The sequence below is a fragment of the Mytilus galloprovincialis genome, chromosome 5 (assembly GCF_965363235.1).
Source record: "Mytilus galloprovincialis chromosome 5, xbMytGall1.hap1.1, whole genome shotgun sequence".
NCBI lineage: Eukaryota > Metazoa > Mollusca > Bivalvia > Mytilida > Mytilidae > Mytilus > Mytilus galloprovincialis.
This window is the reverse complement of record NC_134842.1, coordinates 85964722-85992489: the sequence shown is the minus strand read 5'-3', so window position 1 is coordinate 85992489 and position 27768 is coordinate 85964722. Positions and strand designations below refer to the sequence as shown.

At 30.8% G+C, this 27768-nt stretch overlaps 2 protein-coding genes across 6 annotated transcripts in view; one reads left to right on the top strand and one right to left on the bottom strand.

Annotated features, from left to right (window-relative positions):
• LOC143076601 (atrial natriuretic peptide receptor 1-like) overlaps positions 1-14373 on the top strand; it is a 29412-nt gene extending 15039 nt beyond the window's left edge. For 2 of the 5 annotated variants that reach the window (XM_076252421.1, XM_076252422.1), the window contains exons 5-19: positions 77-164; positions 552-699; positions 1350-1430; positions 3205-3282; positions 3607-3711; positions 4354-4425; positions 4947-5112; positions 5767-5919; positions 6981-7158; positions 8616-8756; positions 9771-9894; positions 10571-10639; positions 11314-11682; positions 12823-12899; positions 13850-14372. In XM_076252421.1, coding sequence (XP_076108536.1) covers positions 77-164; positions 552-699; positions 1350-1430; positions 3205-3282; positions 3607-3711; positions 4354-4425; positions 4947-5112; positions 5767-5919; positions 6981-7158; positions 8616-8756; positions 9771-9894; positions 10571-10639; positions 11314-11682; positions 12823-12899; positions 13850-14270 — 2270 coding nt within the window. In that variant the 3' untranslated portion in view covers positions 14271-14372. Of the gene's footprint in view, positions 1-76; positions 165-551; positions 700-1349; positions 1431-3204; positions 3283-3606; positions 3712-4353; positions 4426-4946; positions 5113-5766; positions 5920-6980; positions 7159-8615; positions 8757-9770; positions 9895-10570; positions 10640-11313; positions 11683-12822; positions 12900-13849 lie in introns of all 5 variants that reach the window. The other 3 variants (XM_076252420.1, XM_076252423.1, XM_076252419.1) reach the window with 2 other exon arrangements.
• A 1648-nt stretch (positions 14374-16021) lies between these two features.
• The window catches only part of LOC143076600 (serine/threonine-protein kinase Chk2-like), a 44933-nt gene continuing 33186 nt past the window's right edge, over positions 16022-27768 (bottom strand). Inside the window, exons 9-16 of the mRNA XM_076252418.1 lie at positions 27006-27105; positions 26006-26044; positions 24650-24697; positions 23944-24107; positions 23479-23594; positions 23034-23119; positions 22172-22246; positions 16022-20063 (exon numbers count right to left, since the gene is read on the bottom strand). Coding sequence (XP_076108533.1) covers positions 19962-20063; positions 22172-22246; positions 23034-23119; positions 23479-23594; positions 23944-24107; positions 24650-24697; positions 26006-26044; positions 27006-27105 — 730 coding nt within the window. The 3' untranslated portion in view covers positions 16022-19961. The remainder of the gene's footprint in view (positions 20064-22171; positions 22247-23033; positions 23120-23478; positions 23595-23943; positions 24108-24649; positions 24698-26005; positions 26045-27005; positions 27106-27768) is intronic.

The window sequence follows — 27768 nt, the reverse complement described above, 5'->3', positions numbered from 1 at the left end:
TCCACCTCTGATTATTGTCACAATATCTTTGCCCTATTTAGAATAACCTATTAACCCAGTGGCCTATTTATTTCAGAAGATGACAAGTCAGCAGTAATAGCTGGTTCCTGTGTTGGTGTAATATTAGTCCTTACGATATGTATCACAGTTATCATATTATATAGGTATAGTCAAACATTTCTGATACTAATAATAATCATTGAGATATTCCATGTTTTTAACTGTAAGCATATATAATAGCATTTAGTTAAATTGACACTTTTTGTGAATCATGTACCGGTACTACATGGATGATCATTTTGATTATTGGGATACTTGTGAATTATTTAAATCAGAAACATATTTAATACAATATGTCTCAGAATCTGGTTTAACGAAGTGACTGTAAGCTTGTGTGCAGACTCTGATAAAAATCCAAAATCAAATATTTTTTATAATGCAATTTTTCCTCAATCTACAAAATTGGAGTCGAAAGTAACTACAATTTAAAAAAACTTGCAGTTGAAGGAAAAAAGGAGTTAATGAAAGATCATGTTTTTGAATATTTGTAGAAAACTTCGCTTTGAGAAAGAACTGATGGGAATGTTATGGAAAGTAAATCAAAATGAAATCAAACTTAGAAAGAAAAATGGAACAGCGACTGTAGTCCCTGCACAGGTCAAAGGTCAAATTCATCCAAAGAAAAAACTTGTTAGAATGGTAATTATAGTTTAAAGCTTCTTGACAAATGATAGTTACTTTTGGAATAATTGCTTCATTTAAATGAAATCGGAGATGACTTTTTTTTTAAATGACTTTTCTTGTCTCACAATTCTCAGAATATTTAAACTTTTTTATAATGTTGAAAAATCTCACTCCTAAATGAAACCACAGTTTGTACAATAAGATTTGAACTACATCTTTCTCATACCTGCCAACATTTCAAAATGCTCATGTTTTTTTTTTATATGCAAGATGGTGTTGGCAGTCCCCAAAAATGTCGAAAGGGGGGCTTCAAATTCATTTTAACATTGTTCATTTGCTTCTTCAAACTTTTACAATCCTATACCCCTGGTAAAATTGATTGTTTTGTTTTAAATTGTGGACAAAATTGCTCTTTCAAAATTTCCATAAGGGAGACTATATGGGGAAATCCTCCTAAAACAGTTGGCAGGTATGCTTCCTTTTACAAACATTTCTGGAATTGCTGACTAAAATATTCATTACAGAAAATAAAAAAAATGTATATTAAAGACCAAAGAACAAGTATTTAGTGTGGAGTTATATTTATACACTCAAAAGAAGCATCATGAACTCACAACATTTTTGTGCACATAAGATTATTGCAAACCTTTTATTATGTTTAATAGGAAACCAGAAATACTTTGGGCTTTGGATCGTCTGTGAGTTTAGACAGAAATTTACTGTATACACCTATTGGTAACTACAAGGTGAGTCAAGTTGAATGCATAAATTCAGAATTTGTTTATGATTGTGAAAATTGCAATTGGATAGGTTTCCCCAAAATAAACATTGCTTATTAAGTTTTGATAGCAGTATCTGTAGGCACCATTGAGATAGAGCTTCAGAATTAAAATAAAAAGGAGGAGGAGGTAACAAGGAGATATTAGGAAAGAAATTTGTAGAATGATCTATGCTTTAAGCATATTCATTTGTATTTCTATTAAGAGAGTGGGCTGTGACTGTGCCCCTAAATCAATCTCTGCTATTTCCTGAAAGCAATAAATATATATATATATATTCTCAACCTGTTGTCCATTGTTCAACATTCATGGTAGTAATTGCATGCTAAAGTTTCTGAATTATCAGTAATCAAGTAAAGATTGAAAAAATCTAAAGGAATATAATTTGTGATCATTGAAGGTTGTATGGTAATCTTTCATTGAAACTTGTATGGTAATTTTTCATTGAAGGTTGTATGGTAATCTGTCATTGAAGGTTGTATGGTAATCATCCATTGAAGGTTGTATGGTAATCATTCATTGAAGGTTGTATGGTAATCTTTCATTGAAGCTTGTATGGTAATTTTTCATTGAAGGTTGTATGGTAATCTGTCATTGAAGCTTGTATGGTAATTTTTCATTGAAGGTTGTATGGTAATCTGTCATTGAAGGTTGTATGGTAATCTGTCTTTGAAGGATGTATGGTAATCTGTCATTGAAGGTTGTATGGTAATCATTCATTGAAGGTTGTATGGTAATCTGTCATTGAAGGTTGTATGGTAATCTGTCATTGAAGGTTGTATGGTAATCTGTCATTGAAGGTTGTATGGTAATCATTCATTGAAGGTTGTATGGTAATCATTCATTGAAGGTTGTATGGTAATCTTTCATTGAAGGTTGTATGGTAATCTTTCATTGAAGGTTGTATGGTAATCTTTCATTGAAGGTTGTATGGTAAACTTTCATTGAAGGTTGTATGGTAAACTTTCATTGAAGGTTGTATGGTAATCTTTCATTGAAGGTTGTATGGTAAACTTTCATTGAAGGTTGTATGGTAATCTTTCATTGAAGGTTGTATGGTAATCTGTCATTGAAGGTTGTATGGTAAACTTTCATTGAAGGTTGTATGGTAATCTGTCATGTTAATTATAGTAAATTTGTGTTATTTGTTAGTTGTCCTACAGATTTGTTGGTAGATGTATGTAGATATTAATTTTCATACATACTCGTTCTTTGGACTCTGGTGGATATAATTGTAGTTTTCTAATATATCCTACAGCTCCTTACTTAAATAAGAGTTATAATACTTGCTTTTTTTTGGTGTTTTTTTAAATGATGACTGTGCATGTCATTAGAAAAATAATCATTTTAATGTATCTATCGCTGTGCAAAGGAGCTTTAAGGAAATTCTGTTCTCTAAATTTCATTTTGGGTGGCATCACTTTCACTATCGTAGAGTGATAAACTTAAATGAAAAAAAGAGATTAGTTTGCTGTTTCAACACTCTTTTTTAAAATTCACCTCAACCTTATGTCATGAAACCTATAAACAATACACCAAACTAGTTCAATTTTGATTATAACGGTGGCACTTTCATATTTCTGGAGTTATATGTTTGTGGTAACAGGGCATTGTTTCCTCTAAATACACTTTCTTGTTAAAAAAAGTTGATTACCTGAATTGTATTACCAAAAATTTCATGACAAGTAGATATAAATTACATTAAAATAAATATAAACTGAACTTTTTATTCCCCATACAGGGAACAGTTGTTGCAGTAAAGAGTATACAGAGAAGATCTATAAGACTGACTAGAGAAGTTCTCAGAGATTTAAAAACTGTAAGTTTACATACATACAATTCTGAACCTTAAACTTTCCTTTCTTTTTGATAATTACTGTAAGATGTGTAAAAAAGATTTTTCAAAGACAAATCTAGGAAGTACAAAACACTACATTTATACATCATATCACAAATATTTCCTCTCTTCCTTTAGAAGTGTAGATGCATGGAATGTTTTTACATTTAATTTCTGGAAATGTTTTTTAATACTTTCTAGATATGTGTGCTTTAATATTTTTTATACAGTAAAGATTCAGCTATTTTCATGAAGACAAACATCAACCAAATTTTATGTTTTCATTATTGAAATTTTATTTTTCAGTTAAGAGAATTACAACATGACAATTTGAACCCTTTCGTAGGAGCAAGTTTAGAGCCCAACAATAGTTATATACTTACAAGATACTGTGCTAAAGGAAGTCTACAGGTACAAATTATTCTTTATGGAATACACATAACACACATAATTTTATGCAGTTAATACTCGGTTTTGATCCACTTAAAATTCATGACAATATTAGCATATATAATTATGTAACTATGGATGGTAGGTTTTTGATTTTATCTGAATTCATGCAATTCTTCAAAAGCAAACAGCAGTCTGGTATAAGTGAAGAATTTTGGAATCATATAATAGAGTTTATGGGTTACCATTTCTTCCATAATGTGTCCAATGAATCCTCATAGAAAGAGGATATTACCTTATTTAAGGTTGAAGAGGGGCGTAAAGGGGGTATCTGCATGGAAGAACATGAAATAAAATTGCCTTTTCACGATGAACGAATAATAAAAAAAATCTTGCACTTTGATCTTTTTAACCGACTTCACGAAACACAGTGAATAACGAACCTTTATACGGCTGCACGTAAAATAAAAGATGCAAATCACGTTGCACGAAAATAACCCTTTACCACCCTCTACAATTGTTCAGTATGAGATAGGTTTAAAACCAGAGTCAAGTTCAATATCATTGATAAGTTGATGTCCAACAATAAGACATTTATAAGTATAGAAAAGATTAAAAATGTATTATCACTGTTAGAATATAATTTATTTTTTTGTTTTACAGGATATTTTGGAAAATGATGACATAAAGTTGGATTGGATGTTCAAGATGTCATTTGCAATAGATTTAGCTAAGGTTTGTGTCTTAAATTGAGATATTCCATTATCTCCACTTTTTTGAAAATCTTTGGTTTGTCAGTATTGATTGCATATGGAAAGGAATGCACTTCTGTTAAAATTTTATGAGTGTTATTATTTAAGAAAGATACCTAAAACCATTTATCAAAATTAAACAATTTATATTTTATTCATGGCTTGCTAAAATAAAAAAATCTTCTCTCCCCTATACATACATTTCTAGAACAGACCTTTAATTTTTACACATCAATCAGATACATGACTACACTATCAAAAAACTTAGTTGTTTAAAAATGCATTACAACTTCAAAAGTGCAAAATTGTAACTTTCAAGAAGCAAAAAGTGGTGCTATGTACTCTAAAATTTAAGGCATATATGATATATATATACTTTGTATATATATCAATTGATAAAAGATTTCTTTAGATTTATAATTATTTAAAATTTGCAAACCTTTATTGAAATATTTCAATTTAGTTTTTGAATTTAATTTAATTTGTATCATTGTTTACTCACAGGGAATGGAATTTTTACACAAAAGTCATTTACGTTCTCATGGCAACTTGAAATCCAGTAACTGCGTTATTGATAGTAGATGGGTGCTGAAAATAACTGATTATGGTGCAATAACCTCTCAGCCTGAGGAACCAAGTGCAGAGTTAGGGGAACATGAATTCTATAACAGTAAGATTTAACAGAAATCATAGAAACAATTTGGTTTCATTTTATGTTTTTGATTATTAAAAGAAAAAAAGGATTATTTCAGGACTTTATTGACTTTGATATCATATAAATTCCAAAATTGTTGTAATGTTTAAATTATTGTTCAATTTTATAGGCGGATCCAGGCCCCCCCCCCCCCTTTTGTGAGAAAAATTTGGTTGATTATATAGGGAATTACTAAAGTGTGAATGGAGGGGCCTGACTGGAGCGGGCCCCCCTTAAGTCAGTCGGTGCCCCCCCTTATGAAAAGTTCTGGATCTGCCACTGAATTTTCAATGCAATGGGTATTACAAGAGTTAAAAATCACAGTTTAAATACTGATAGAATTTTTTGTATGCAGGATTTTCTGACATATTGCAATAAAAAATCTCACATTTTCTTCAAAATAGCAAATTAAAGTAAATGCCATCAAAAATAGTCTTCTAAAAAAATTGTTTATTTGTTTTATCATTTTTAAAATAGCAGATATTGAAATTAGAAGGATAAAGTTTTACAATTGCAACAAACTTGCTGTAATGCATAGTAATGATTATTGAAATTGAAAAAAAAAATTAGTATTAAAAATAAAAAAAAAAAACAACTTGTAATTACTGTATTTTTTGTTTACTTTCCTAGGAATGTTATGGACAGCACCAGAACTGTTAAGGCAACACAAACAAGACACTAAAGGGACACAGAAAGGAGATGTATACAGCTTTGGAATTATTATTCAAGAAATATTGCTAAGGTGTACCCCATATTATTTCAATAATGTCAGCTCATCTAAAGGTAAGGGAGATAATTAACTCACATGTTTGAAAAAGTAATGAATTATCTCCCATGACAAGGGATTGTTATCTGATACATTTGAATGGATATCATGATAATCATTTCCTTCTGAAAAAGTTTGCTTAATGTAGTTGTCATCAGTTAAAACTTAAAACACAAAAATATATAACTGGATGAATAAGTTAAATTGAGAATGGAAATGGGGAATGTGTCAAAGAGACAACAACCCGCCCAAATAAAAAACAACAGCAGAGGGTCACCAACAGGTCTTCAATGTAGCGAGAAATTCCCGCACCCGGAGGCGTCCTTCAGCTGGCCCCTAAACAAATATATACTAGTCCAGTGATAATGAACGCCATACTAATTTCCAAATTGTACACAAGAAACTAAAATTAAAATAATACAAGACTAACAAAGGCCAGAGGCTCCTGACTTGGGACAGGCGCAAAAATGCGGCGGGGTTAAACATGTTTGTGAGATCTCAACCCTCCCCCTATACCTCTAACCAATGTAGTAAAGTAAACGCATAACAATACGCACATTAAAATTCAGTTCAAGAGAAATCCGAGTCTGATGTCAGAAGATGTAACCAAAGAAAATAAACAAAATGACAATAATACATAAATAACAACCGACTACTAGCAGTTAACTGACATGTGTATATATAGATATTCTACTTTCATAAAATTACTTTGTCACTACAGGAATTTAAATAATTTTGGAAACTATAGATTAACTCTCAGCTCTCAGTATTTTTGATAAAGGGATTGGAAAAAGTTTGTTGTGTCAAGTTTTTCCACTGTTTATATACAAATGTAATTTGATTTCTTAAATGTATGTTGTATATAGAATATACCTTATTGCTTTTTGTACACACTTAAATTACTCCTCCAGGACAACACAATTCAAGTTTCCAGTAAAATATCTGACGCCACAATACAAAAGCGATTGTTGTAAGACGTCAATACTTCAACCCGTGCCAGTTCTTGGGTCAACCAGCACAGAATTTCAAAAAGCAATAAGGTGTATAAGCTGAAATCACGTTTTAAATGATTTTACAGAGATAATAAATCGTGTGAGGAAAGGTGAGGATCCTCCATATCGTCCCCTGATACCAGATAATAGTAACATCCCAGACAAAGCCTACAATCTGATGACAAGTTGTTGGAATGAGAATCCTGACTTCAGACCAGACTTCAGTAATATCAGAAAGAAACTCATAGATCTCAATGGTGGCAAGTAAGATGATTTGAATTTGATTTTTTGTGTTTTAACGCCACTTTTAAGCAATGATTTTGGGTTATTTTTTGGTGGCCAATTTGTATAGGTTGAGGAAGCCAGAGTGCCCTGAGAAAACTACCAACCTATGATAGGAAAACTGACAATTCTATCGTTAAAAAGCTTGTATAGTCAGCAGTTTTATTCACCAAAATTAAACCTGCCAGACAGGGATGCGAACTATAGAATACAATAAGCAAGAAATAAGAGAAAAAAATCTATTTTGCAAGGTGGTTTGTTAACTTTCCACCATATTTATTATTGCTATTGTAGAGGGCAGTCTTATCATTTTTCAATCTAATAATTTTACCCAATCCATATTAATAAGTTATTTTTATTCAATATCAAATAATACTGATAAATTTAAAAATTAAACCCTTCATTTCAAATGCATTGCTTTAAATAAACTGGTATCTGCTTAAATGAAACGGTACAAAAATAGAAAGACAACCATAAACCAGCTTCGATGTGTAAACTACTAAATGTAATCAGTTATTATTCGTTCCATTTTGAAGTTTCATACTGACAAATCTGTTTTGTATTAGCTTAAGACCATTCAAACATTAAATTATATGATAGTGAAAATCTTGCATTTTAGTGGATATTTGAATTTGTTGTTTTTGTAATCTCTGCATACAAAACCTTTTAAAAGTTTATAATACATTGAACATTTGAATTTGTGGTACACTTGTATCCATGAAACCATGAAAATTGGTATCCAACGAATAATACTGAATCCACACTATATTCATTTCTCTTTTTATATTTAAGGGGGTTCGCGGGTCTAAATCATTTATATAGGATTTCTCTATATTTTTCTATAAATGAACTTTATCTTATAGTTAATAGAAAAATAAAATAAAAAAGTGGGGTCACCGTTCATTTGCGCGCACAATTTGCCTTCGAAAGAAGCATACATTTTTGTAAAGTTGCTTTTTTTCTGTTGAAGTAATAGGAGAAATAAAGGTAAATATCGAAATAAAAAAAGAAATTTATTACAGAAATTGCTCAAATTTTACAATAATTTACTTTAAGTACAGCTTATATGGAAATTATATTAAAAAAGATAGGTCACCGATGAGTTGAAAAAGATATTTCAATTTTAAAGCCAAAAAATGGCATTTTTCCACCAAAGGGAGATAATTTGGAACTTTTTCAATGATGTATACATTTTAAAAGTCATCTGGGGCCAACACAAATTGATTGTTTTGAAAGATTTTTGTACCATGTGATAGAGGAACAATTACAAAAGGAAATAAATAAAATTTGTAATGAAAAACAAATGTTTGATTTTTATCTGAAATTTTTATACCCTCGAGCCTCCTTAATGCATACCTTTAATACAATTGTCCTCAATCCTACAAAATTGATACCTATGAATGAAAACAAATTAGTCAACAGAAATATTTTTCTCCTAGGAAAACTAATATCATGGACAATATGATACACATGTTAGAAGCCTATAGTAACAACTTGGAGGCATTGGTGTCAGAAAGAACAGAAGAACTGGCCAGAGAGAAACAGAAAACGGATGTATTATTGTATCAAATGTTACCGCCGTGAGTTGAACTAAATATAGAAATTACCAATTTACACAATTTACAATTCTAAACCAGTTGTTTGTTTATTAAATATGAGAAGAAAAAAATCATGTTAGAACTTGTTATACAAGAGATCAATTTTAAATGCCATTACTATTTTTTTACATTCAGAAGACATTCACCTACCGTATGACTTCATATATGATGTAAAAAAGAGAAAAGTTCAGCCATCAAAAACATCACTCAGACCGAAAGAAAATCAGTTATCCTCAAAACACCTACATAACATAAATATTGAACGACACAAATCACTTCAAAAACCAGGGGTGAATTCATATGCTTCACTATAGGCACCTGCCATATTACTCCTCACTTGAAACATAGTGATATTGTCACCGGGTATGTGTCAATTGCTTCCTTCACTATAGGCACCTGCCATATTACTCCTTACTTGAAACATAGTGATATTGTCACCGGGTACGTGTCAATTGCTTCCTTCACTATAGGCACCTGCCATATTACTCCTTGCTTGAAACATAGTGATATTGTCACCTGGTACGTGTCGATTGGTTCGTGTTGCAATCCAGGAAAACAGGAGTCTGATTGTATAACTGATAAGTTCCTGGTTCGATTTCTGTCTGGGATGAAAATTTCAGGGACTGAATTTTCGGCGCTCCCTTGACACCATTTGCGAGTATGGTCTTGAGGTAATGATGATAGTCCGTCGGAAGGGGACGATAAATGGCTGACCCATGTTAAGAGAGAGCCATATCTCTTGCACGTTAAAGACACCCTTGTAGATTTCGAAAAAGAGCAGGCTAATGCCGCTACAAGGCAGCACTCGCACCCGCAAAGTGGAAAGGGATTAATATAAGTTGCAAAACTTGTTTCCCAATCCACTATAATTAAATATGTTTAAACTAACTGATAAATTGTATACCATATTGTGGATAATAGCGTTTTAAGAATTATATTCTATTTATAACTTGAGTTATGTCAGCTAATTCATCCTTTAATGTCAATTTCTTATAGGTCTGTTGCTGAGCAGCTGAAGAGAGGGGAGTCTGTTTTACCAGAAACGTATGAAGAAGTGTCTATATTCTTCTCTGACATAGTGGGGTTCACCACCATCTCAAGTACTAGTGAACCATTAGAGGTATGTATTAATTGGGACTATCTGAAAAATTGTTCTCAAGGAGGATATAAGATTTAACTATTTTTCCGCACAATACATGTCAATATGATGTTTTACAATTGAAACAATGCAAAATCAAAGAGATATTTAGAGAAGCAGAAGTTACTTAATGGGATATTCGAATTAATGAGTCAAATAATAAACTTATGAATTTGGATATATACTGATGGGAGTAGTGGTAGATAAGGTTCAATATTTTGTGAGACCTACAATGAAACGATGCAAAACCTGAGATTAAAACACAGAAATTGCCTCACTTTTAAGTTTATTTATATTCTGTCAGTGGAAGGATTCAAGTCCTGTTTTTATTACATTTCTCAAAAAAACTTTTCAAATACTTTATATTAGTAATTGCAATGCTTTAGATATAGGGTTGTTTTATTTTATCTACTCCATGCAACTGATTTGTGCAGCTTATTAACATATAAAAACTCTGACATTATCAATCAGGGGCGGATGCAGGAATTTTCGAAAGGGGGGGGTGCTAACCCAGGGCACCCAGGGCAAAGGGGGGGTGCAAAACATATGTCCCGATACAAATGCATTGATCGGCAAAAATAAAGGGGGGGTGCGCACCCCCGGAACCCCCCCCCTGGATCCGCCACTGTCAATTGTAATACATCTATATCTTTTGTAGGTAGTTGACCTTTTGAATGACCTGTATACAACCTTTGATGAGATTATAGCCAAACATGATGTCTACAAGGTATTGTATACACCCTTACTATCGTGGATTCTTTTATTTTTATTAGATTGAAATTTTGTAGAATAAGTTGCAATTTCAAGGGTTTTTAATATATCATGGTCTTTTCAATTGCTTCTGTCAAAGTAACTAAAGAAAGAGGTGCTGTTGGGTAACATATCAATGAGACAGCAGACCAACAACACACTAAAACAGAAAGGCACATAGAGGTCGTCATATGGTGTTATTTAACATTTGATGATTGTTATACTACTGTCAAGCTGTAAATCACTTTGTCAAAGTCAAAATGTCAATGAATTTAATAGAGACCTGAGCAAAGACCTGCAATCAACACCCAAGTTTTCCATAGAACAAACATATTAATAAACCATATATTTATTGTTAATTTCAGAAATTGTGGTGATGTTTTAATTTATTCCGACTAGATAGGTTTTGCAAAATTCTAAACGTTTCATTTTCAATTTTAACAGCATTATTTTGTATGCAGTATTTTCTGAAATCGCATATATTAATTTCACATTTTTCACATTTTTCAACAATTGCTATAATAAGTGCAATTAAACCACTGACAATGTTACTAATTTCAGACCAACAATTATGGGGTTCAGTTAAACCTGTTCTTAAGTACTGAAACCTCTCTTTATCTATCTTAACAAAGCGTATTTATTTAACAACAGGTGGAGACTATTGGAGATGCATACATGGTAGCCAGTGGCCTACCTAGAAGAAATGGGAAAAGACATTCAGGAGAAATAGCCAACATGGCATTAGATCTCCTCAGTGGAATTACAAACTTTAGTATTCGCCACATTCCAAATGATAAGTTACAATTACGTATTGGTCTCCACATGGGACCGTGTGCTGCAGGAGTTGTGGGCCTTACTATGCCTCGTTACTGCTTGTTTGGTGACACTGTCAACATGGCTTCGAGAATGGAATCTACAGGGAAAGCATTACATATTCATACAAGTGCTGCCATGAATACAGCTTTAGAGGAACTGAAATGGGGTTTTATGATGATGGAGAGAGGTATCATTGAAGTTAAGGTTGGTTTCTAGCTTCTTTCTCTGTAGATATTAGGGCTATTTCATTAATAATGTATGTGGGAAGGTAGGAAGGGAAGTTTAATTATTGAATGTGGATTATGTATCTTTTTTTAGTATGTGTCTTTACTCTTTAACCATTATGCAAAATTATCTAAAAAACTGGTTCTTTGTTGGAGGGATATTTTTGAAAGTACGTTCCTACCCTCCCACATACATTTCAATGGAATAGCCCTTAGGAAAACAAAATGTGTTAGAGTTGCATTGGATTCTATGAATTTGAATGAGCACGATTATAGAAATATTTGAATGTAAAAACTTAGAATGTGTAATCTGCCTAATGTTTTAAATATTAACATACATGCATATGAAAAAAAATTGAATCAGAATGTACAAAATAAAAATTTGTCATCTGTGTAATGTTTTAAATAATCTACATGCTTGCCTACAAAAGCCATAAACATTTAAAAGAAGTGCTGTAAAACTGTCTGGACATTGTTAGCCATGGCTGCTATTACATGTACACTAGCTACCACGCTAATCGGCAAGTTGTTAACTCTTTCCTGCATAATGACGCCTTTTGACACCACCCCCTTTACTCCATAATGACCCCTTTTGACACCACCCCCTTTACTCCATAATGATGCCTTTTGACGCCTGTGTAGTACTTTAGTTGAAACACTGACTAAGAAATGTTTGCATCAGACTTAATAAAATTTGTATCTAATATAAAAAGGAAATTCATGAGAATAACTGACTGGAATTTCATTGATGAACTATTTGTTTTCGCAATGCATTAATACATTAAACCTGATGATTTTTATTTATTGAAAATATCCTTTGCGAATCAAGTATGAAAAAAAAAATCAATGGAGGAATGGGTTAAGGGTATAAGTTTTCATAAACAAATACGCTACAAACAGAAAACTTGCACAAAGTGAATTTTATTTGGGCAGAGACACTATAATTGTTTGATTAATTAGTGGTTTTTAGCCCAACTACTCACTCCCTTTGCTTTATCATGGTAATAAGGTAATTAAATGAGGAACCACAAGTTTCCAGAGAGAAAAAAAAAAACACTAACATTTTGCTAACACTGAGAAGAAAATGCATTTTATAACTTGTATTATTTTCTATCTCCAGGGTAAAGGTTTACAGAAAACTTATTGGTTGATAGGAAAGACTGGGTATAACAAACCTGTACCAAAGACCATTAGAAGGTGAGTACATAGCAGGGGGTCTGGAAGGCATTAACCATATAGAGGGGGTCTACCAAATAATAACTTTCAACTAAATTTATAGAGAAAATTGACCCAAACATTAAAGAATAAGGAGCTTTGAAATATAACAAATAGAGAAGAATGGGCAAAAGAGATATAAAGAATTGGGGGGAAATTAAAAAAAGATTGATATTCAGAAATGAAGACTTCCTTATAGAGACTCTTGTTGAACATTTGTTTTGAAATTATAGTTTAAACACTGAAAATAATATAAGAATGTATAGTCGCCGTCACATAAAATTGGCACCATGTTTTTTGTCAAAATTTCCTTAAATAGTGACCGCGTTTACTAAAGATCATGTTTTTCAATTAGCAGAATCAAATATCATTCCAAAAATCAACTACTGTCCAACCTTTTATTGTGTTTGCACTGTATAATCCTAACCTTCACATAATCCAAGATTGATTTGTATGGTGGAATCCGACATTGTTATTACCGGAAGTGTTGCCGTGGAGTTCCACGTGCTCTCCATTTTCTTGTGTCTCTCGGAGCTTTTCGTCATCTTTACGTAAAAAGCGCGGGAAATTGTATCATCAATAACAATGATATTACCAGAGAGTAACGAATGTTATGGAATAAGGGACCCTCATAGAAACCAAGATGGCGGTTATACAATGTAAATAATCTTGAAAAATGTGAAGGTCAGGATTATACAGTACAAACACAATAAAAGGTAGGACAGTAGTGGATATTTGGACAGGATTTTACTTCCGCTAAAAGAAAAACACCATCTTGAGTAAACGCGGCTGATATTTAAAAAAATTTTAACAAAAAACATGGTGCCAATTTTACGTGACGGCGACTATAGAAGATATATGTTTTGTGGAGCATTTTGTATAATTTCATGAGTTGTTCTACAGACCAGTTCATTTGTGACTTGTATTTTCAGATTGCAAGCAAAGTACAAGAAAGCACTAGCTGAAGGTCGTCCTGCCTCCCCTACAGAATCACATATCTCAGCAGGGGACCAGAGTGATAGCATGTACGGCAGTGCTTTCCGTAAAACATCTCTAGCCGTACGCTTCATCAGGGCCCTTTCTACTGAAAGTATTCCAGGTGAATCAAGGTCAATGTCAGAGTTAACTGTGAGAGACCTTAATTTGTCATGTGACAGTATGGAGGATCCAACTAGTCCTGACCGTTTAAGTCCAGTTCTGTGGAAACCATTAAAAAGAGTGAAGAAAGACAATGAAAAGTCCTCTAAATCAGAGAAAATAGAAAATGGTGCTAAAAATGGAAGTGATGGTGATTCACCTAAAGACAGAACAAGAAAATATGCATTTGTTATACCAAAAATAGAAATAACATGATAGTCATTAAATTGTATAAATGAATTTTAAATCCGTCCAAAAAATTATAATAGCAGAAATTGATTTATTATAATTGGTAAATAATTGTTATTCAAATTATCTGTCAATGTCAATCTAAATTTTATATGATTTTTATACTAACATGATTGTTTTTGTTACAAATTGAAGACAATTTTATATTAGATATTCTTATAAAACAGTTGTATTGTGATTATTAGCCTTTGTAGGATGACTGTTGACAGCTATGTTTATTTCAATCAAAATACCAAACAGTTAAAATCAGATAGACATTCATAACTCATACATCAACAAGTGAAACTGTGAGCTACTGCTCACTGATGATACCCCCGCCGCAAGTGGATAATATTAATAGTGTAAAAATATGCAAGTGTTCGGTAAACAGGAAGTGATGAATCTGAAAACGCATCACACGGTATAGCTGACTTATATAAATCCTGAAACCAAATTTCAGAAATCCTTGTATTGTAGTTCCTGAGAAAAATGTGACGAAAATTTTCAACTTGGCTATCATGTGTAAAATCAGACAAGTGTTCGGTAAACAGGAAGTTGTCAAGTGATGAATCTGAAAACGCATCACACGGTATGGCTGACATATATAAATGTTGATACCAAAGTACAGAAAGGGTGGATGTGTAGTTCCTGAGAAAAATGTGACGAAAGTTTCATGGGACGGACTGACTGACGGACGGACTGACGGACAGACAGAGGTAAAACAGTATACCCCCCTTTTTTTAAAGCGGGGGTATAATCATAAACTGACAATACCATGGCTAAAAAAGAATGTGTCCGTAGTACACGGATGCCCCACTCGCACTATCATTTTCTATGTTCAATGGACCGTGAAATTGGGGTCAAAACTTTAATTTGGAATTAAAATTAGAAAGATCATATAATAGGGAACATATGTACTAAGTTTCAAGTTGATTAGACTTCAACTTCATCAAAAACTACCTCGACCAAAAACTTTAACCTGAAGCGGGACAGACGGACGAACGGACGCACAGACCAGAAAACATAATGCCCATAAATGGGGCATAATAAATGGGGCATAAAAAAGAAAAAGACAAACAAAAGTACACAAAACATAAAATAGAAAACCTACGACTAAGCAACACAAACCCCATCAAAAACGGGATTATCTTGGATGTCCCTAAAGGGTAAGCAGATCCTTCTCAGCACCCATTGTATTGCTTATCTTAGTACATGTACAAACATTTAGGAAAAGGGGGCAGGATTGAAGCTAGGACATACAGAACATATCTGTGAAACGGATAGTCCATAACAATAAGAATATTTTGCTTTAGGTTGAGAGATCCCCCCTTTGGAAATTCCTTGCTACTGGCCTGGAATGTCCTAAATTCCTATTATAATAATGTTAGGTAAATACATTAACTGTACCTAAATTTCTGTACAAGTTGCTACCCTTCTGGGAATAAGTGCTAGTTCCCTGCAAGGAAGAGGAATGGTAACTTTCAACAAAATCAATATAATGCTTTACTATTTCAATTTCCTACATTTTTCATACTTCTCCAGGAAGGGGATTTAATAACGTCGTGTTTTGCAAATCCTTTCTGGACTACTGATCAAAACAACACTGGTCTCATAAAGCCACTGTACCATGAAAATTAAGGCAATGGCAAACAATTTATTGATGGTTTATGTTGTCTTACTTTTCCATGTAATATTGCAAATTCAATTCATTGACAATCTTATACAAAACAAAACTCTAGTTTTTACTTTCAATCTTTACTTTGTACTAATATTTCATAGAACAATTTACTACACAACCACTTAAACAATAAAGTGAATAATACCAAACTTCTATATCTTTGCACATTTACCTTATATATACAAAATTATGAAAAATATTAGTTGTATATCCACCCCCTCATTCTACACAAATCCAATCTCAAATTTATTTCAAATTTTATTTCAAATTTTAATTAAAATCAACGTTAGAAATATTTGGAGATTTCTTATAATTTTTTCTTTTCTTTTTTTTCTCTATTAGATTTCAAAATTAATAGCCATCAAATATAAGCAATATAAGTTTTGTTCTCTTGCTAATAAATGACATTTGAAAAGATTTCATTTTTAAGGTGTAAATCATGAAAAAACTTGATGTCAGTCACATGACAAAATTATGTCTCTCAGCTGATCGACAAAAAAAAAAAACAACTAAAAAGTTATTTCTAACTGACCTGATTTTCTATATACATATAATGTTAAACTGAATACTGTATTTTAACAATAACTGACTGTTCAGGAGACTTTCCAAAGACATTGGTATACTATTTCAAAAAATAAAAGTTAAACAGATAAACTTGTAACAAGTCTTTATCATTTACATAATAATTACCATACATGTTAAGTAAAAGCATCTCCTCTTTGACTAAAAAAAAAGAAGGCAGTGATTGAACCAGTCTCTGTTCAAAGTGTTGATGTCTTTCACATAATGGCATTTTGCATATTTCATAAATTCTTTCTTTCAAAATTTACTTTCATTTAAAGACTAAAAGTATATACAAAAATTGTAAAAGAATTTCAGATTTAAATTTATATACAAAAAACAAACAAACATCCAGTGTTATAATAAGACAACTTTAAATTGTTTGAACGATTTTTTTGTATCCATCAACTTTTTTAGACATTCAATTTTGTTGAAATTTTATTAAAAAAAAAAAATCTAAATTAACTCTACTTTAATTCAAATAAATCTTCATGAGCATATTTGTATAAACTTGTGGAAAAATTTCATAATATGATGTAATTTCCGAGCATAGTATTTTGACTCCTCTAAAGTTTGAACTTTTACTGAACTGATACAGTTTAATATAGAAATGCCCATTCCACACATATTGTTATTGGTGTAATCTATATATCTTTTTATCTTGGAACTATTTAGATATTCTTAGATAAAAATTTTAGAACATTTAATTGGTCAATATAATATAATGCTCAACTGAAGATTCGATGTTTTTCTCTCACTTTTTCAGGAACAAAAACAAACATTAAGCATTATAAACTGAACAGTAATGAAGGTCATTCATAACACATTCATAAAATTAGATTCATTATCATCTCACATACCTTTCAAAAGTATGTTCTACATGCAAGACCCTCATAAATAGTCAAGGTTGTTAAAAACTCCCTGTGTCATAATGAGTGCAGCATAAAAATATTTACAAAATCTGTACATAAATGCCATAAATCTGAATATATCTGTACAAAAATCTGAGGTCACACTTCAATCTATAAAAATCTTTTAAAAAATGTTAACACATAAAAATTTGGACACTGTATATATAGCTAGAAAGGTTTGAGGAAAAGAGAATTTTTGTCAACCAACTGCATAAGAGCTGTATAGCCAGTCAAGGTCGTTAAAAACTTCCATCATCATTTTTGTAAACAAGAATAAATTTATCTTATAATAACAATTATCAAATTTGACCAGAGTTATCTCCCATTGTATGATGTAGTTTTCCCCATCAGAACACTGTTTTAACATTAATTTCAGGTTTATTTCATCAACAAAATTTGTCATACATGTATTTGTATTATTTGAATAGCATATTTCCCTATAAACCAAGAACTTAAGAGAATACTTTCCCAGAGACAATTTGACAATTTTAAGAAAAGAAAATAAACTCTTTGATTGACATAATTTTTTTTTCTTCACCAATCTTTAGGATTAGACAAATTTCATATAAGCACACAGTTTAGTGTATTAAGGCAGTGTTTAAAATTAATGCCATTCCCATTTCAATAAATGTTAAACTTGTTTATTAAGGTGGTACCAAACAACTTCACTAAAATTAATTTGGCTAGTTCAATTTTCATCAAATTTTAACAAAATGTTTACCATGACCATATGACAAAAATATAAAAATTTGAAAAAAATTTAACCACACATTTTATCAGAAAATTTTCGTTGGACATATGGCATTTTCAATTACAACAATTATGATCATTGAGAAGCTTAAATTTCCTGAACAATAGAACCTATTTGAAACGTTCACCTGATTTTTACAGAGTTATCTCCCTGTAGTGTTATGTACCACCTTAAATATGTTTTTCAGCACTGAATTTAATCTAACATTTGTTTTATATGATATTAAAATTACTGGGTTTCAAAAAAAAAAATGAATTGTAATATGAAAATAATATCTGGACTAAATTGTGACAAATAAGAAAAATCAACTATAATTGGCCTTATTACACAATTAATATGTAGTGCATTTCTTTTAAACAATAAATGCTAATAAAAAAAAGCGTCTTTACAGTGTGTGTTGTATTACTTTTGAGACTAATTATAACATAATTATAGAAAATTTCAAAAGAGTATGAAAAATATTTGCAAGTAATACAATGTCCACAAGAGGGACTAAATTTGTTCACAAATAAAATCAAAGGACAATAATTGTGTCGTTGGACCAATTGTTATCACAAACTTTCATAAAAAGTAATCTATATCTACTACATGTATTTACATACTAGACAACTCTACTTCAAACAAAATAAGCTGCCTTTGACAAACAAACAAAACATAGCAATAATCAGGTTGTGGTAAAAATATAGATAATACCATGTATAAAAGCCTAAACAGGATTCTACATGTACCACTACAGATATAGATAGATTCCATCACTGCAACAAGTTTGTTATAATATTTCTCCACTCAGTTTAATTTTAATATTTAAAGCGTAAGGCTTGTCTGACTTTAAATAATGCAAATTTAATTGTTGAGTAGAGAAATGTTGTAATATACGAGTAATAGTAGTGGAATATGTTTCTCATATGATTGTTATGCTTCCTATTCAAACAATTGCAGAAAGTGGTGTTCTTTGAGAACAGATGTTTCACTAGTGTGGAGAAATATGTTTCTCACACTGCTCAGGAAAGGTGAAATTAACATAAACATTAGAAAAAATCCCTTCTAATATGTTAAAATTCATTAAACAACAATTTTACTATTTCATATTTAAACTTTGAAATCATTAACAAGTACATGTAATATATATTTAAACCAAGTAATAAGGATACAGGATAAAAAAAAGAAATCCTGTAAAGATAGCAGTCAAAAGAAGTTTCTTGTACCAAAAATACAACTACTATTAAAAAAAAGCTATGTGTTGAATAAACATTCAATCTTCACAAAGGAGAAGATAAAATCAACTATTGTAACAGTGCAAGTAAAATATAAGTACATGTACGTCCTGAAAAATATCATACAATTTCACCCTCCCCAAAATGTGCTGAAGAAAACTCAAAGATGGGCCATTAAAAGGCAGAACGTTCACTATACTGTTCCATTTTGATTGAGCTTTCTGAGTGAGTAACTGAAAAATTCTCAGATAACTTGAACAGAATAAATCTCAGTTTAAAAAAGAAAAGATCTCAAAGCAAACAAATTAAAATATACTAAATATGAAATGCAATTTATATAGGAGTTTTCCATTAAATTATTCGAGTTCAATTCATGGAAGTTGTCTCCCCTGAAATATCTTTAAAGAAACATAACATTTATAAGTACAGTCAACTGAGTGGCAGTATTTTGTTCCACCATAATATCAAACCGATCAAAAATGAGTGGACATAATTTACACAACTGTATCTTGGCTTCATAGTGAATGACTTCAATCAGCACTAACTGAAGATTTCATTGGTTGTTCATGGAGTGGGTGTTTCTGGAGGTGTGATTGTCTCTGTGGATATTGTTCTTTTTGGGCAAGGTACCTCTGCTTCCTCTAGACCACGTTTTTTCTGACCAGGCTGAAAAAAACATAGAATATCTAGAATAGAAGTCATAGTTGCAATTAAAAGTAAATTAATAAAGGCAGAATTATTTTGGCTAATTTTTCTTTTGTGTTGTAGTCACAATACTGTTTTTTTCTCACGCCAAATTTGTACTTATGGAGATCAGCATCAACATGGACATATATGTGTGGTCAGCCTTCTACTCCAGAGCAATGGACATCTCCATCAGTTTCTGGTAGAATTGTGTTGCTTATACTTTTTTGCTGTGGTTTTGTTGGTTTCCCTTTGATTTTTGACAGTGTTAAGCACTTTTAACTATGGATGAAATTAGCTAAATGTGGTATAACCGGAAAATTGTTACATTTAATAAAATCAATGTATTCTAACTTGAAATCGTGTGTTAAACATGAGGGAAATTTTTCTGAGTTCTTTCACTGTGACTTTGGTCTAATGCAAGGTGAATCCTTGTCATCTTTTTTATATGCCATGTATGTCAATGATATTGAAATAGAATTAATAAAACAGGGTTGTTAATCATATGACATGAGAATGCTCAATCTTTACTTTATAATGTATGCTGACAATACTGTTATTTTCAGCAAAAATATAAACGATCTTCAAAAAATGATAGATACTGAACAAATATGTTCTGAAGGGTATAATTTACGTATAAATATGTTAAAAACTAAGATTGTTGTAGTTAGAAACAGAGGTTTTATCAAACCAGATGAAAAATGGTTCATTAATGGAGAGAATATTGAGTTATGTGATGAATTTATATATCTAGGTATGCTGTTAAATTATAATGGTATTTTTACGAATACTCAGAAAATGTTGTCAAATCAAGGTAAAAAAGCTGTTTTTAGTTTATTCAGTAAACTTCAAAAAGACTTTTTTAATACAGAAACACTACTGTCTTTATTTGATACATATGTGTCAAGCATAGTGAATTATAGTAGCGAAGATTGGGGATATCATAAAGCAATTGACATTGAAACTCTTCACTTATATTTTTTAAAGAGAATTTTGAAAGTTAAGAAGAGTACTACAAATTACATGGTGTATTTTGAATTAGGTAGAGTCCCTATGTTTGTACATAGATACTGTAAAATGATGAAATATTGGTGTAAATTGATAAAAACCGATAATTGTATTCTGAACAAGAATGTATCCATAGTACACGGATGCCCCACTCGCACAATCATTTCTTTGTTCAGGACGCACGGACGAACGAACAAATGGACTATCGTAGGTGGGGCATAAAAATTGTTATGCAGAAATGCTGGAGGCTAGCAATGTAAAAAGTAAAAGTAAATTGAATAGGTCATGTAAAATACGAGATTTATTATGTAACTATGGCTTAAATCATGTCTGGTTGACACAAAATGTTTTAAATGTAGATCTTTTTATAGCTGATTTCAAACAGGGTGTTACTGATAGGTTGATATCTGAAGCAATGTCATTTTTTAAGGAGTCTTCTAAATGTCTGTTTTACAAATACATATATGACAGTCATGGTTTGCAGTTTTATCTTAGTAGACCTGTTAATTTTAGATATAAACCATTAATAATTATATATAAGCAAGTATCGTATACATGCACATAATTTGAACATTAAAACTGGAAGGTTTTTAAATATAAACAGAAACGATAGAATATGTAATGTGTGCAACTGTGATTCTGTTGAAGATGAATATCATTTTATTTTGGAATGTATTGGATACAAAGATGTTTGTATGAAGTATATCAAACCTTATTATTGGAGAAATCCATCAGTATTTAAACTTATACAATTGTTATCTGTTCGTAATATAAAAGAACTTAATAATTTGGGAAAGTATTTTGTATTGCCGAAAAAATTTGTAATCGTTGAATGTGTATTGCATACTTTAATTAAGATTGTTAAATAATGCTAATTAATATCATGCTCCTACATTTGTTTATAATTGTATTAATATTCTATTAATGAATTACCTTATTGTAATATTTGTTGCTTACTATATTTAATGTAATATTTATTGATACCTATAAGCTGTATTGCTTTTGAAAGGACCAACAGATCAGAAAAAACATAATGCCCCTCTACAATCTTAGGTTGGGCATTAAAATACCATTATACATACAGTGCCTATAGGAGGAATCATCCCATCTGAATCAGGATACATCAAATCTCTGGCTTTACTCAACATGTCTTCATCCTGTTAAAAAAAATGTTACAAGTTATTAAATAATTGTAATACACAATATCCAAAGAAATCGTGTTAAATTCAGAACTATGTAAAACACAATTTGAATTAGATATGTTCATATAGAAATAATTTAGAAACTTAACACAGAATGAAAATAAAAAGAAACCACATATGAACTATAGAGAAATATTATTTTTACTTCTTAAAGGACATTTAAATTCAAATGTAACATTACAGGTTTTAGGTTTTTACAGAAAATGAACACTAAATAGAAGTTAAAAAAAAAAAAAAAATCATCAGAATTATCTCCCCTTACAATTCAAAGCTTTGATTTATCTCCCCTTATACTTCAAGGCTTTTAATTGTTTGAATCAATAAGTTATAACCATAGGATAAAATCTCATGAATTTTCTCATTAAAAATGTAAAGTCCAACAATTAAATAGCTTTCCAGCATCAAACTTTATTAAATTGGGTCAAAATCTTCACTATTTTAAAAATTGCAATTATTTGTGATCGAATGTTGGGATACATCCATGCCATTCAGGGATAATACACTTGTCTGATAGTTGTTCAGAAATAAATATGATAAATTGTAACAGTAAATTAAATGAATTAGTTCAAGAAATTAAATTTTGGCTATCTTCTGGAGTTCTTACTTTTTTTTCTAATCTCTTATTTGATATGCATTTGGTTTTAGAGTCATGGCAATTAATTCCTGAATATTAATTGTCTTTATGAAAGAATCAATTGCAAGGTTTAAGCATTTAAAACAACTTTGAGTTTTCTCAACTGACCTTGAACCATGGGTGGTTTATTGCATCACCCAAGACAATTCTTTTCTTCACATCTACAGTCATAAGTTTCTTAATAAGATCAATTGCTGAAAGGAGAAAAAAAATCATAAATCAATTTTTTTTGCCATTACATAAGATTTCTACACTAAATAAATTGGATACTTACTTTCTTTTAATCATTAAAAAACTTGTAAAATTTCTATTTACTCAATAAATTTATGATAAGTTATCGATCTTAGAAAAACAACAACTTTAAAAGGCAGTTGCATGTTATCCTATATTTATAGTGTCCATTCATCTGTTAAACATTTTGTGTCCAAGTTTCATAAACTTCCAAGATTATTAAGTTTCTATTATCATGGAGAACTGTTGAATGCTTTTCTATAATTAAATTTTAGGATAAGTTTCTGATGTAAGCAGCATTACAAATTAAGATTTAAATTACCATCCTCTGATATATTGCTCCAGTACTGTTTAGGGAATGTAAAATGTCCACCGAGAATCTGTTTGGGTAGATCCATATCCTTTCTTTCATCAGAAAATGGAGGGTACCCTGATATACTATCAAATAAAAAGAGATTTGTTATCAAGTTTTGAAATACTTCAACTTTTACTAAATATTTATTCATCTCATCTTCTATTACCTCTTTACAAAGTTTGCATATTCTATTTTCTAGTTTTATATTAAAGTAACGATCAATTCTATTTCAAATTTGTGAGCTCAAATTCTAAATCTTGTTAAAACATATCTTTAAAGAAATGTTAATTTCGGTACATTTCAACAACACAGCAACTTCAAAAACTTTAAACAAACACATAAAGACATATGCGGAGACCAAAAAAAATTAATGCCCTGCTTCAATTATAGTAGGAAATGTAGGAGTGGTGTTAAACTAAGAATTAGCCATACCATATAAATAATATAACTCCTAAGCTCCAACAGTCTATAGCCTTTGTGTACTGTCCACTTCCAGCTGTGATAAGAATTTCTGGAGCTAGATATGTTGGTGTTCCACAAAAGGTCTTCATAATGGACCCTGCATCAACAAACTTTGATAAACCAAAATCTGTAACCTGTAATATATTACAATCTAAAATTACTACTGATGAGAAAATTAATTGTAAGATTCACTTCCATATTTTTGTATTTCTACCAGCAGGGTTGGTGTTCTTCGTCTCATATCTAAAGTATTTTCAATTTAAATAAAAAACATAATATTCTTTTTTCAGTAAACTGCTCAGCACAAGTCAGAATAAAAATTAAAGTCTGCTTATCGTGATAACATAATTTGTTTTAACATTTTAGATATTACTATTTCATTTTTTAACAAAATCTAGTGAAAAAGTATTTTTTGAGTTTAGAGTTGAGACCTGTAGTAAAATATTATAAATTTGACAATGGAACTACTACAGGACAGTTGAAATTTATAAAAAGATGTTTGTCTCTTCAAAATATGAATTTTGATTGTTCCATTTATATATCCTGTTGTATTTTTTGACTGAATTTGCAAAACAATTTGCCACTGAATGTTGGGCAAACAACAAGCAATGATTGGTTTAACCAGTTCAGTAATACCTGTATTAGTTTCAGTCTCACTACCCTGTGTTATACATACCTTGATCAATGTTTCATTGGCATCTGTGGCAAGTAATATGTTCTCTGGCTACAACAAGATCAAAATATTACTATAACTTTATCACTCCTGTGTGCACAGAGAACAGCTTTTAAACATTTTTTAAAAGCCATCAACTACTAGATATCTTCATAGACATGATAGAGTTTAGATAATTTTGAGATTTCATCTTAAAATTTAAATTTCTTGTTTTTTGAAACTTTTTATCTTTTTTGAAATGCAAACTTGTTTGTGTATATAAAAATACACATAAAAATTACCCCCAGAGTGTTTGAGTACACAGTTTACACTGTATGTCTTTCGCCATTTTCAGAATAGTTACTAATATAATTGTGTATTTCAACTTTTCATGGTCGTAGCTCTTGAGCACCCACAGCATAGCAATGGATTGTTAATTATCTAACCTCCTATACATTTCTAGGAATATGATTGGTTAAAAGCATCCTTGTGGAGACCATGTATATTCAATATTAGGTTAGTAGGGAGGCGGGGCTTAATTCAATACACGGTTAGTAGTGGATTTACAACTTAGAATTGTTTGATTATTTAACAGTATTGCAAGTTCTGTTTAATATTATTATATCAAGGTTGTCGATAATAAATAGTTATTGTTTGAATTATTTTTTTAATGCAGACAAATTGAAGAAAGGTTCTTGAACACTTTAATATAGAAATAAGCAGATTTGTTATGATAGCATTTGAGACAATTCTAAGTCTAAATTCAACAAATAAAGATAGTTGGGAAGATAAATTCGTTACATAGTGTGCTAGTGACCTAATATGATATATACGGGGTCAGTAAATGGTGAGAGCAACCAATAATGTACAAAAATATAAAAAAAAATACATAAAATATATGATGTATTTGACACCAGAAAAACGCATATAAACAAACAACAAACTACTCATTCAAGATAGTAAACTTAATTTGCGACCATAAATTCACAAATTGATAACGTCAGAGCTATTTGTATGTTGTAAAGAAGTTGTCCTTTGTTTTTTTAAGATTTAATTTTCAGTCTCATTGAAATATTTAACCAAAATGTTTCATTCATAAAAGGAAAGTAAATAAAAAGCATATGGGTAAAAGACTTGGTGTAGGGAGAAAATAAGGAAAATTAAAAGTTTTTCTTTTTGGGGGGGGGGGTCCTTTAGTTTCTACATTTTGTCTTGTGTTCTATTGTTTGTCTGCACGTCTTCTTTTTTTTTTAGCGATGGCGCTGTAAGTTTATTTTTGATCAATGAGTTTGAATGTTCCTCTGGTATCTTTCGCCCCTCTTTTAAACAAGTTCTCCGTCTTTATCTATATATTTCCTTTTGGTTTTAACCAATAATTACCTTTAAATCTCTATGGGTAATTCCTTGATCATGTAGATACTGAAAAAATAAGAAAAATGTAAACTAGAAATAATTTGAACATTCAATTATTTCATAAGAAATATTTTATTCTGTGTTACAAATACTTGTTTGTTTGTTTTAAAATCAAATTTTTTTTTAAGAACTAATGAACAAGTTGAATGCAAAAATTAAATGTATTATAAAATGCTTTCAAGAAGAAAGTTTTATAAAAAACAAAAATTACACAAAATACTGAACTCATTCATTTGTGTTAACTTATTTATCTTTCAAATATTCTGCATTCTCCAATAATACATATAAAGAGGTTGATAAGCATGATAAGAGTAAAAGAAATCAAATATTTATTTTTGTATTAGATTGTAGCTAAAAATGTAATATGTTATTAAAAGTATTCGTTTTTGATAGTTTAAACAAGATTGAAATTACAGTAAATTCAGTTAAATAGCTAAGTGGAACAAAATCCAGACTTTTAGATGAACACATGCAGAAAACAGCCTTGGATAGATAATTCGTAATTGTTATCTGGAAAAAAATGTCTTTTTAGGAGTTGCTTGTGCTCCATACAACCATAATGTTCCTTCACAGAATTTTTTAGCTTAAATCAAGGCAATAACCTTAAATTGCTTAGATTGATCTGCTGTCTTATGCTGTGTTCACACCTAATTCGAATTCCATTAGCATTAACTAATTTGAATTAGTTTTATTCGCATACCAAACGTTTTCCATCCAAATGTAAATTCTAATTCAAATTGCAATGCACGTTAAATTTGCTATACTGTCGGAATGACATTAACTTTTAATTTGTATCAACAAAAACTGATTTCTATTGCGAATTGGTTGATTGGAATAAGCAAAGTCAAATCAATTCATTTAAAAAGGAAGAGTGTGTGAACGCGATTAGCCCTATTGATTCACTTTCTATTCGAATTCAATTTGAATTAAATATACGTGTGAACTAGACATTATGCAAACAACTCACCTTTACAGCATGAATAATCTGATAAAATAATAATTTAGCCGTAGGTTCATCGTACTGCCCTATACTAACAACTTTATCAAATAATTCACCGCCTTCTACTCTGTAAAGGAAAACAAAATAAGAATATAGACTATAAAATTACCTCTAATTAATATTCAGTTTACTAAATATAAAGACATTCAGAAGGTCAAGGTCATAGGGTAATAGGACGTTCTAGATTTTGACCTTTGCTTTAAATTCATATTAATACATCATAAAGCTATAGGAACTAACATTTTAAACTGATTTTTCATATTTCAATATCAAAATAGATCTTTACTAGTGGAAAGACCTTCAACTGAACAATTGATTTTTTATTTTTAATTCATTACTTTTTAAGGTCTTTCCTCTCCGCGAGGAAAGACCTTATTGTTTTTCTCCTGTTTTTTTTTTTTTTTTTTTTTTTGTTTTTTTTTTTTTCATCCAGCATTTCTTTGACATGGCCTCCCCTCGTTTCTATTGGAGTTATCAAGACCAAATATGGACCATCGGTAGAACTCATCATGAAGTATTACCAGATGAGGCTGTGTAGGATTTCATCATCCCCTTTAGAAGTTATCTCCCTTTTATTGGTTTTTTTCGACATGGCCCCCCCTCGTTGTTTTTAAAGATATCATGACCTTATTTGGACAACAGTTAGATCTCATCATGATGTGTTACCATATGAGGCTGCTAAGGATTTCATTAGTCCCTATGAGAGTTACGTCCCCTTGAAGCAATTTCT